The sequence below is a fragment of the Temnothorax longispinosus genome, chromosome 7 (genome assembly GCF_030848805.1).
Source record: "Temnothorax longispinosus isolate EJ_2023e chromosome 7, Tlon_JGU_v1, whole genome shotgun sequence".
Taxonomy (NCBI): Eukaryota; Metazoa; Arthropoda; class Insecta; order Hymenoptera; family Formicidae; genus Temnothorax; species Temnothorax longispinosus.
In genome coordinates, this window is record NC_092364.1 from 69,019 (window position 1) to 81,435 (window position 12,417).

General features: G+C 39.2%; 2 protein-coding genes across 5 annotated transcripts; one reads left to right on the forward strand and one right to left on the reverse strand.

Annotated features, from left to right (window-relative positions):
* Positions 1–32: 32 nt before the first annotated feature.
* Gp93 (heat shock protein 90 Gp93) lies at positions 33–3,755 on the reverse strand. Its single transcript, XM_071782501.1, has 5 exons — positions 3,675–3,755; positions 3,541–3,606; positions 3,366–3,446; positions 2,342–2,948; positions 33–2,192 (listed from the first exon to the last, which is right to left on the reverse strand). Exons 2-5 carry the CDS (start codon positions 3,584–3,586, stop codon positions 536–538), a joined length of 2,391 nt encoding a protein of 796 aa, XP_071638602.1. The 5' UTR covers positions 3,587–3,606; positions 3,675–3,755; the 3' UTR covers positions 33–535.
* A 250-nt stretch (positions 3,756–4,005) lies between these two features.
* Positions 4,006–12,104, forward strand: LOC139815540 (calcyphosin-like protein). Of its 4 annotated transcripts, none has more exons than XM_071782516.1 (5): positions 4,006–4,150; positions 9,348–9,504; positions 10,274–10,451; positions 10,675–10,884; positions 11,264–12,104. In XM_071782516.1, exons 1-5 carry the CDS (start codon positions 4,141–4,143, stop codon positions 11,363–11,365), a joined length of 657 nt encoding a protein of 218 aa, XP_071638617.1. In that variant the 5' UTR covers positions 4,006–4,140; the 3' UTR covers positions 11,366–12,104. The 4 variants fall into 4 exon arrangements, with proteins under 4 accessions (XP_071638617.1, XP_071638619.1, XP_071638616.1 ...); XM_071782518.1 differs by having other exon boundaries at positions 4,038–4,181; XM_071782515.1 differs by lacking the exon at positions 4,006–4,150 and adding an exon at positions 4,652–4,730.
* The last annotated feature ends 313 nt before the right edge of the window (positions 12,105–12,417 follow it).

Below are 12,417 nucleotides of genomic sequence, written 5' to 3' on the forward strand. Positions count from 1 at the left end.
GGTTTTAAATATTAATGAAATACACATCAAAATACAGTAGATATAGTACTTAATTCTTTAATATAATTTTTATGTTTCATGTACAAATACATTCACACATATCACAAACATACCATACGTAACGTGTTCAGTCAATACTCTCTTCACGTTACTAAAAAGATATGGAAGATTGAAATGATAATATATATATATAATAAATATTTAAATCTCTCGAAATCTACACGTTAACTGATATCGATGATAGACACACGTCGATGTCTGGGATGACAATGTTGCGACTACGGGCGTTTCATGTAGAAAAAGAATTTAAATACGTTTTACCTTTCCTTTTAACATTGACGATTTCGAAAATTTGCACGATATCAGATTGACGTAACGTACATATATCATCAAGTTGTACATATCTAACGTGTTTACAAACTCGGCGACACGGAAGGTCGCCGCTTAGGAGAGCTTAAGGTAACTATACATTGTATAGCTACGCTTCTAAAACACAAGTCTTTCGAATGTATCGCTGTATTATAATTCTCTTCTATTACAACTCCTCGTGGTTCTTGTGCTCCTCGTCTTCCTCCTCTTCTTCCTGTTTCTCGTCCTCGGCCGTGACATCCGACACCTTCTCGCTGCTTGCCGATTCATCGTCCTGCGCGTCCTCCTCCTCGGGTACCTCGTCCAAGGAGATGCCCAGGCTCCGCCTCATTAGCTGTTCCACGCTATCCGCGAAACTCGCGGTCTCCCGTAGCATGTATCCCGATCGCAAAGTTGCCGTACGGAACATCATCAGGGTGATGTCTTTGGCTGTCTGATCGGCCGAGTCAACCTCGACTCTGCGTAGCAGTTCTCTGACGAGTGGATGCCTCGGATTAATTTCCAAAATCTTCTTCTGATTTAAATAGTAGCTTTTCTGTGGATCATCGGTCTTTTGATGTGCGTTCGAGATCGCCAAACGTTCCATATTGCCGGTCCAGCCATACATGCTGGCAACCAAGGCACAGGGCGAATCGGTCAGACGCTCGGACACTTGCGCCTTGCTGATATGATCCTTCAAGATGTCATTCAGCCATTTAACTAGAGGCTCAAACGTCGTCTTCACTTGCTCCATTCGTTCCTTGGCCCGTTCACCCTCGTCTAGCGTGAAACCCTCCTTTGCTACATTCTGGAACTTCTTACCATCGAACTCGGGCAATGACGAGATCGCGTACTCGTCCACCGCCTCTGTCAAATACAGCACCTCGTAGCCTTTCTTTTCCAGCCGTTCGACAAATGGCGATTTCTTCACTTCTTCCTCGGACGAACCGGCAATGTAGTAGATATGCTGCTGCGTGGGCTTCATGCGGGCGACATATTCGGGTAGAGAGGTCATTTCCGTCTGCGCCGACGAGTGGAATTGTAACATCTTGGACAGTCTCGCACGATTCTGAGCGTCCTCGATTATGCCTAGTTTGATATTTGTGCTAAATTCCTTCCAGAATTGCTGATAATCCTCTTTGGGCATCTTCTTGATCATGTCCAATACCTTCCTGATGAGCTTCTTCTTGATGATCTTGATCAACTTGTGTTGCTGAAGATTCTCGCGCGAAACGTTGAGCGGTAGATCATCGCTGTCCACGATACCACGAATGAAGGACAGGTAATTCGGCATCATGTCGGTGAACTTGTCAGTGATGAAGACTCGCCTGACGTACAACTTGATATTGTCGGACTTGGTACCGTAACGATTAAAACTGTCGGTCGGCTGAACCTTCGGAATAAATAGAACGGACTTGAATGTGACTTCACCCTCCGCAACGAAATGTGTCTTTGCCAGAGGTTCCTGCGTATCTTTGGTGAGTGTTTTGTAGAATTCAATATATTCCTGTTGGTCAACTTCGTTTGGCTTTAGGGTCCAAATTGGTTTCGAATCGTTCAACAATTCCCAATCCCACACCGTTTTGTCCACTTTCTTAGGTTTCTTTTCATCCGCGTCCTCTTCCACTTTAGTGTCATCCTCCTCATCTTCCTTGTCCTCGGTATCATCTTTCTCCGCGTCCTTCTTCACAGGCTTATCTTCTTCCACTTCGTCGGCATCGACTTGTACAACTTTGCTGTTCCACAAATATATGGGGAAATTGATGAACTGCGAATATTTCTTCACCAAGTTCTTTATCGTATCTGGTTCTAGGAAGTCCACGGCTTCTTCCTTCAAATGTAAGCTGTAAAGTTATAAAAAAAAAAAAAAAAAACGCAACATTAGAATATTCGTTCTACAACCTAGTAGAAAATAAAAATATATATTACGATTATGGCTGTAGAGAAACTTTCAAACTTGATAAATTTGCTTAAGAATACATGTACGACATACCTTACAGTCGTTCCTCTCTTTAACGTATCTCCCCGTGGATCTTCAACAATGCTATAGTTCGAGCTGTCAGATTCCCAAATGTACTGCTTATCCTTATTATGCTTGGTAGTAACGACAACGACATTCGCAACCAAGTACGCGGAATAAAAGCCCACGCCAAACTGGCCGATCATATCGTTCATGTCCTGAGTACTCGTGACTTCCTGCATTTTCCCCAGAAATTCAGCTGTGCCAGACTTTGCGATGGTCCCAAGGTTATTTACTAAATCTTGCTTTGTCATGCCGATACCGGAATCCATTATATGCAATACTTTATTCTCCTTGTCAGCTTTTATTCTGATAGCCAATTCAGAATTTGTTTCCAGGACGCTCTTATCTGTGAGAGACAGCAATCTGATTTTGTCCAGTGCGTCAGATGCGTTCGAGATCAATTCTCTAAGATAGATCTCTTTGTTGCGATAGAGGGAATTGATAATAAGTTTCATCATGCGATTGACCTCGGTCTGAAATGCAAATTTCTCGGCCTTTTCCCTTAATTCTTTTATCTGAGCAGGATTTAAACCATCGATCTTTATCGCTTCTTCTTCTCTTTGTACCGCTTCATGATCTGCGCAACAGAATTTAAATATTGAATGTGTAATGCAATAGTTTATATTCTTATAAATAATATGAAATGAAACTTATATAAAAATGAGATAAGAAAAAGGACTTGATTCAGCTTAATTTTTTTAGACAAAATCTTGTTAATGTACTCGACTCAAATTTATAATGATTATCCAACAGATTATACAAATTTCAGGTTAACTCAAGACGTGGACAAATCGTATTATACATGAAAGAAATTCTACTTTGGTGAAATAAACTTGTACTTTTCTAAATTCTATAGAATAACGTTTGAATACGTTGGCTACATGTTGAATTCTAACGGGCCCTTCCCACGGGCCCTGTTACAACACTATTGTCAAAAATCATGGGAATAAGGGAATCGATTCTTTGTTCGCGGATTAAACTGTAAGGTAGCAACCTGTTCGCGATGCCTCACGGCTGGCGCCGAGATCATCCTCCACGGTGTTTTCCTCGAGCTCATCCTCGGCCCGGACGAATCCTAGGGAGCAAATAAACGCGTTAAATATCGAAGACACGTTTTGTTCCAAGAGAGAACCGATCTCGTTGGAGGTAACACGAGAGGCCCCGCTTACCCGCCAGCAAGAATAATCCTGCGATCAACAGGTAGAGTTTCCTCATCGTCGCCGCGGCGTGAAGGACTGTGAACGAGAAAGGGATTATCGACGACCTAGCAAATTCGCTCCACTAGCAACTGGCACTAACGTACCGCTGTTTCTTCACCGACTGTCGCGGAACGGTCGCGACGGCGACGCGATATACACGAATACACGACGCCGGCGGAACGGCTGTCCAATCGCGTCGGACCACGCAGCACGTGTCGGCCAATGACGCGCGGCGCCGCGCCGCGCGTGTCCGACGGCAGTCCCGTACAAATGGCGCCACGCGATTGGCTCTTGGCTTGGCTCGGCTCGGCCGCGCACATGTGCGCACATGTTGCCACTGCCACATATGTTTGTCTCTTATCCCGTTCTAGAAGATTCACTCGGAATCACTCGGCCAGCCTCGGCGCTGCTCGACCAGCTCGACACCGGAGTATCCGGATCCGGACTGTCCGGAGTACCGGAATACCGGAACCGGACACGGCTACGTAGGTCTCGTAGGTTAGAGCGACGTATGTAGACGTATGATAATCGGAAATCAAATTATCAGTACGTGCTCGGCGAGCGGATGGTATGGAAAATGGTACGTCGTGTCGGCTAAACTATAAATCGAAGTATGTATGTGTGTACATGATCCCAGCGCATGATACTATCGAAAACGCGTCGTTGTCGGCTAAATATTATTGTCATGTTTGTCACATTGAGATAACGCGACACAATTTTTTTCCAAACAAACATACATATTTATTTTGATTGTTCCGCTGCTCTTACAAATAACTATTCTGCTAATGTAGGCGATTATCTGTTAATGTAACGTGATGATAAAGAATATATAGATATAATAGAGAATCGTTTATCGCTAAAAAGTTTTGCTTGATAAAACAGGAATGTCTTATTATCACGTGTTAATAAGTGAGAAAACTTGCAAGCAGCAAAGTAAGGACTATAATATATAAAGACCATTTTTTCCATCAGTTTCGATACGTGTGGTTATAGTTAAAACATTGGCAAAACAGATTTCAACTTCTCTATCTTCTTTATCTTTAAAATCATTTCTTTCCTTTGAAATCAATTTTTTACTTGGAATATACCGGTAAACATGCAACAAAATCCCGCCAAATGGAACAACAAAGAAAGTTATAAGATTACTCGTCTTAATAAAGGTATATATGTTTTTAAAACTTTATTGAAAGACATATATCACACAGAGTAGTAATCTTCATGATTTTCTGGGGAGAGAAAAGCATTTGAATGCTATTTTTTATAAGATATTTTTTGTAAGCACATCCAGCTATTATAGCATATATTTATTGATTACAGCAACGTTTATCGATTAGAATACGGTCTATAAAAATGTTTACTGCGTTCAAGTTTAGTAATCTGTCTATTAATATTTTTTTATTATTTCAGTGTCACAACGACACGGTTAAGATGAAATTTCATGAAAACAAAGAAGAACGTGAAATAAGAACTGGACGTACTTAATAAATAGATTAATATAATGATTTACGTTTAATACTAATGATGAAAATATTAGCATGGCGCAGACGCTATATTGTAAAATGACCTGCGTCTTTGAAAACAAAATAGCAGTAAACGGTAGATTTTTATAGAAACCTTTATTTCTTATGTACGTATGTGTGTATAAGAAATAGATATTGATCTATTGGTTTATTAAGTACGTTCAACTCCTCTTTTGTGTTTCTTCTTTTTTTGAAATATATTTGCACGTTTCTCTTATTCTTAGCACATTTCAGCTTATAACTTTGCCTGCAAATGTCTGAAAGTGATGTCCGAAATAAGATATATGTCTTACACGTAGAAACATTATAATGATGTTCTTTCGACACGTTCGCACAAGACGGCATCGAAATTTTAAGACATTTTTGGGGGCGTTTTCGAAGTGTCGCAATGTTCTTTGAAGCCACGGTATCAAATTTAGAAAATAATTATCTTCCAGCTTGCAGTCGATAAAGTATCATAACTGATAATATTGTTCTTAAGAAATATCATTGTCTATTTTCACAAGCTGTCGCCGTGTTCGCGAATGTTGCTGTAACTATACATTCGTCGTTTATATACAGTAACATTTACCGTTTGGCCGCCACGTGTATCATTTTGTCATCTTGTGTCCTACTGCTAGTTATTGTTATAGTTTAAGCGCAAAAGTAAATAAATGTAAGAGTTCAAGAACGCGGAACACCCTACATAATACCACACGCGTATACCGCATCACGTAACACGCTAGCAACCGTGTTATCCAAGGGGCTCTAGGGCCGATTAAATATGTACAGTACGTTCTCTACTTCCCGGGCTTTCTACTTATTCTACTACGATGCCGTTTGATCTGGGTCTATCGATGTAGAGTCCAAGTCCATTGATATCAATCTAGGTCTATCGAGACCAATATATAGAGGTCAAGGTAACATTACCGCGCTGAAATAAACAGTTGGGCGATAACCTAACGTCACGTATATAAATTTATGTAATATTATAATGTTATAATATTAAGCGTTAATATACATAAGTATATATTATTAATGTAATAACTGAATAACACATATATGTGTGTATTAATTTTTCAACGCGTGAAACTAGGAATTTATTTGTTTCAAATTTCATTATAATATCTATGGGCTTATGTTCCGCATTGCGAAACAAATAAAAACTAAAAGTAGCTGATCGCGACTATATTTAACTTTCATAAATCGCGGAGCAATCGAGCGTCAAATGACAATTGACAATGACGACGTGATCCCGCCGATTATTATTATTCTCTCGACCATATATACATATGCGGACGACGATGACCTGAGCGTTCTCCAATATTCTTCTTCGACCTCGCCTGGCTCTCGCCCCTGGAGGAAACAATCGGCGATCGGCGATCGATCACGCAATCCAATCGGTCACGCTTGCGGCTCGCGGAGCGGATGCGATATCGCGATGGGCGTGTTGTGACAAATCGGTCGTTATGGATACATCGTGACGCCCGGGCCGGGGACCGGGGACCGGGGACCGGGAACCCATCAGGGTATAGACTTTTCCCGTCCAGGGTGTGCACGCGTAATAATGTGTGTCGTCGCGCTATAGGATTCACGACGCGATCCGCTATGCCGAGGGACCGCCAACGCCACGCGCCACTCGCTTTCCGGTCCTCTTGGAAAAAACGTCGCGCTGCCACCGCCGCCGCCGCCTCCTTCGTCTCCTTCGCCTCCTCTTGCGAAGAGTAAACCAAGTATCTCCAAGTTCCTCCCCGGTTCTTCTGCCTCCTTCCGCTGCTGGTCTCGTGATCTCGTGAACCGTCTTCCATTGCACACACGCGCACGTGTCCTCCCGATCCTCCACCGCGTTCTCCATCGCGTTTATCACGTTCGCCGAAAGCCGCGTGTTAAGGTGTGAGTGATGCCGCGCGAAACGCGGAAGGAAGAATGTTAACCGGACATTCTTGCGGATATTTATCTTTTCGTCGCGGATTTTCGTCGTGAGTTATTTATCCGAGCGAATCACAATTTTTCGCACGTAGTAACTTTTGCAAGAATATCGCAACGGACGTACGAGACCTTGCATTATCAGAAACGGAGAATAATATAGCAGGTATTTTGTTGTAGTTTTACGCAGCTATTTTGGATAATATGTATAATAACGATAATTCTTAGCTATACTATATATTATATGGTGTACGTGGAGAAAAGTATTGTTTCTCTCTCACGCAAACCTCCTGTCCGAACCAACGGATATGTAAAAACCTTTGCAATTTTTAAATGCAGTTGTTAAATATCTATGACAGTTCAAAGTTACGAATGTCGTTAATTAATTAAAAAACTAAAGTTTACGTAAATTTATTTATGTTCAATTTTAGGTCTAGTAACTTTCAAGGCAATACGAAAAATAATCGCTATACACTATTTTGGGTATTGATCGTACTAATGATTACAAAAGTAAAAAAATTTCTAAAAGAACGTACTATATAGTTTATTTCTATTATCAATACGTCTCTCTGTGCTTCACGTTATATCATACTTAATTTTTAAATGTAATCCTCTATTCATTAATGCAAACATCTTTCTTCCATTGTCAAGCACTGTCAAACATTATGTCAAGCATTGTCACACGATTAAGGCACGCTTTCAAAATGAATAATAAATACGTTCTATTCTGTTCTTTTTATATACTCTCTATTTCCGGATGAAATGCTATATATACATTCGCAAATATTCATAGCATACGTCATTCGCTCGCAAATATTTAATATCGCGACGACGGCGCTCTGGTTACCAACAAAACTCAAACAGAACAGAAAGTCATAACATCAAAATACCGTTAAATAGCGTTAAAGTGATTTTTAATAATTATTTTGAAACGATTTTTTGTTTGGGAATGACAAGTATTTCTGCAGGCCACGACTTTGCGAGATGCAAAGTCGTGATCGTTACACGACGAGGTCCTTATTATACTTTGTATGTCCGTATGCTATATGTAGAAAAACTTGTCACCGATATATTATCTACGATATTAACTTATATAACTTATCATTTTATTATCTAAGCAACCGCGATTTTGATACCGGTCATACGTCTGAAATGGTAATATTAACAAAGCATAAAACTTTTAGATTTTTTATATAACATCTGAGAGTATCTTTTGACAAGTTTTAATACATTATTTTTATAGCAATAATGTAATTCTCACAATATAATACGTACAAACTTTTTGAATATATTTGATATAAATGCCATGTTAAAACAATAAAAAATAATGGCAAGTTGTTTTTAATTTGATAAATTTCGTTTCTATGTATATATATTCCGGGTATAGATTTCGTGTATTTTAGAATTTCGCAGATAAAAGTCGAGGGAGTGTTCAGCAACAACGACCGAGGCTTTTATGCGAACGAAGCTTTCAGAATAGAAGTGCCGGTGCGATTTGCAATCTCCCATTATTGCGAGCCAAGAGATATTTCACGAAATAATTAAAAACTATTAACGAGCGGTCGGCTTTCACAGCTTTCACGTGGCGGTCGATGACGGGATACGTGAACGTCGATGTCGCGCAATGTAGAAAACTGATGTGCATTATCATCAAGTGACAAGCAACAGAGGCGGTTAATCAATAACCCACTTTTCATCTAGCTTTGTGCGCATGATAGTGAAAAACCTTATCATTGTATCTCACTACATATAAGCAAAATTGTAGCTTTGTTCGTTAGGTATTCAACACGTATTCAATGTTTCTCATCGATCTTCCATACTTAAGTAAATACATAGATGTACGATGTACGTTCCTTTATTTTGGATCGCTTTTTTTTCATGGTGTTTGATTTGTTTGTCACTTGATCGTGAAAGAAAACCTGCATGTGGTCATATTTTTCAAATCTTTGAAAAGGTACTTTTAGTACATATTCTTCATATATTAAACGTACAAAATATATTCAGTTCTTAACATTTTTAACAGGTTTTTTTTTTATAACTGATAGGCAACATCGAGTCTTCCATTAGAACTCATTAAAAAATCTTAAACTTCCTTATAAATGTTTGTAAAGACTAACCAGCGAAAAAAATCTGTAAAAATTCACGTGCTGATATTATTTATAAAAAAAGCTTATGTTTTATGCACGTCTTAACATTTCTGATTCTTTTTAAAACTTCCTCAATATGCCCAGTTTTGGAATGTAAATACGCGTGGCTCGCTCTCGTTCTTTCTCTCTCCTTCTCTTTTTTTTCTACGTATCGCACCTGACTCATACTCATCACGTGAGCGAATGACGTTTTTCCTTTTCCCAGCGATGTTCAGCTTGAGGCCACGGAGTGCTACGACGCGACAGGAGATTGAAATGATCAACAAGGCCCAGCGGGCCATACACACCACCACGGATTCCATTGAGAAGTTGCGTCTACTTTGCCTGGCTAGGGGTGCCAATGGCATTCTTGGTTTGGGTAGGTGAGTCTCGAAAAAGCACTCCTTTACATTGCTATTAAGTAAATCTATACGAAATCATAGAGCCTATTTATCTCGTTAAAACTATTTATTCGTACGTTCCTCTTAACTAGGTCATGTCTGAATCATTCTTTTTTTATTCTTTTTCTCATAAAATTGGCTACATTTTAATCGGTATTTCTTTCTAGATAAACTTACTGCATTTCGAGTAGGATTTGAAAAAAAAAATCAGTATTTTTACACAACTTTGATCATTCGTAATAATATAATAAAAATATAATTTGTACGTGGCATACGTGTGCTTCTCAAGAGAGAGATTGTTATTTAAGAAAGGATGTCGATTTTTTATACATTTTAAAACATTAATCCCAAGTTTAAGGAGGAACAACGATAGATTTTACGTAGAAGCTAAACTGCACAATAATTTCAATAGAATGCATTTAAATTTAAACGATGTGCCGCTAATAAGGTGAAATGCAAAAAAAAAATGCGAAGAAAGCAAAGCTCGCGTTATATTAGTTACGCGAGATAAGAGAGATAAAAGAGATGTAGAACGAAATCAAAAGTGGATGCAAAATTTAATGTTACGTATTCGCGAATAAGATTCAGTGTCACATATGTGTGCGTGCAATGATGATACGGTTTTCACCTGATTCACACGTGAATCAGTCTCAACCTTGCCGTCCTCGACCTTTATGTCGTCACGTACGTCGCGTAACGATATGCTGACAATGAGACATCTGAATCCCCCGCATTATTTGTATTTTTTCAGGGTATTCCGTCGTATGGACGAGGATGGCAACAACAAGCTAAATCTCGAGGAGTTTAAAACGGGTTTAGAGGAAACTGGAATGGAAATTTCCGACGATGAAATTAATGAAATTTTTCAGAAATTCGACACCGACGAGGATGGAAATATTAGCGTCGATGAGTTTCTTGTCGGCATAAGAGTGAGTTCGCTTATATACTCTTTAATTTTACTTGATTATAAATACTTCGGGCAAGAATCGTCTACGTGTACTTGCATTTAGAAACATTTAATGCGTCATTCAAGCAAAGAATCGTTTTTAAAAATTGTCGATTTTAACATGTGCGGATGAGCAATAAAATATGTAATACGTGTGGATGTAGCATAATCATAGAACGTAATTAAGGTAATAAAATAATTTTTAGCCACTGATGTGTCAAAGCCGAAGAGACGTGGTAGAGCAAGCGTTTCAGAAATTGGACAAAACCGGCGACGGGCGGATCACCATCGACGATCTACGAACGGTTTACAACGTGAAATGTCATCCGCGTTATATCAGCGGTGAGGAAAGCGAAGAGAGTATTTTAAATAAGTTTCTCTCGAATTTCGAGGTCGGGGGCAATGTCGACGGTGTCGTAAGTGGTTTTATGATGTTTTATGATGTTTCTCACATATTAAGTTCGCACAAATAAAGGTGCTCGACAAACCGTGTATTACAATTTTGCCTACGTGCGTCTATCGAACACGCTTAAATCAAGTTTGATGCCTTATAAATATTTTAGCTAACAGCCTTAGCCAATAATGCGAAGGATTAATAACGTGTGCCAACGTGATCAGCGTTTAGAAATTGAATTAATATGCAATGTTCTCTTAATTCTTTAAGTGCTCCATTTTCTAATTCATTATATTCATCATTAGATATATATTTCATACTTTTTATCGTAAAAATATTAAAAAATTATTTTATCCCCAGACAATTTGCTTACCGTTATTGTTCTTCTTTTCTCTTTACAGGTAACGGAGGAAGAATTTATGAATTATTACAGCGCTATGAGCGCGAGTATAGATAACGATGCGTATTTCGACTTGATGGTGCGCAACGCTTATAAGCTGTGAATCTTGATCTCTCTATTTGCATTTCGCGAGATAACACGCCGCTGCATCTGTCTATTCCACTGGCGGTCGTCGAGCGCATTAACAACCATAAAGTTGCTATTCCGCTAAACTAATGTATAATAAATGAATATCGTTGTTACGTTATCAGAAATGACCTTAGTTTCTCGTTAGATTCGCACTCGTATTCTCGTTAGACTTCCACTACGTGCAATCCAGCAAAAACATGTTATACTATGTTCAATATTAATGCGCGCGAGTCGTCCGCGAGTACCGATGATCAAATTTATAAAACTGACTATATGTACTTCATTAATCGTTAACCCACCGGAATATTCTCGATCAAGGAGAAGAAAAAAAAAGTGCGTGGAAATCGACCTTGGGAGACTTGTTAAAAATTAATCTGATACCCTCGCTAATTTTTGTTCTCTTGTCGAGCTACTTGGTCGCTGGACAACCGCGCGATAACTCCTTCACTTTTGAACTATGAAAAGTTTGTATGACAAACTTGCGCAAACAAAAGCGAGATATGTGTGTCTGACAATCTTTTTCTTCTTCTTCCTTGACGCGCTTTATTAGCTATTTATAAAACAAGTTGGTTATAGGGACCACGTCTGCAGCGCAAAGCGCGGTGGATGCGCACCGCATGACCGCACACGGCGCACACTCGCGTCTTTTTAAGCATCCCTCTTTGTAATCCTACGTTTATTCTTCTGCGAATAAATTATATGCGATTATGAAACGGATTGACTTTTTACGCGCCTAAACTCCCTGCGGTTTCGATGTAACTGGATTCAAGATGAAGCGTTCTATTCATCCGATTGGTTTTAATTTAATTTGTAGGTGCAATAAAAGTAAAATGTAAAACAAGAACTAGAAATAAACGCATTAGTTTTTGTAACAAATCGGATACGTATTAATATGCGATGGGTGCCTTTTTGGAAGGAAAAATAGCCAAGTATGATATCTATCTAATCAAGAATTAAATTACGTTAATGAAAAGTAATTATCTGTGACTAAGAGCATATCGAGTGGCAAAAACAGGGTAGGGCTGT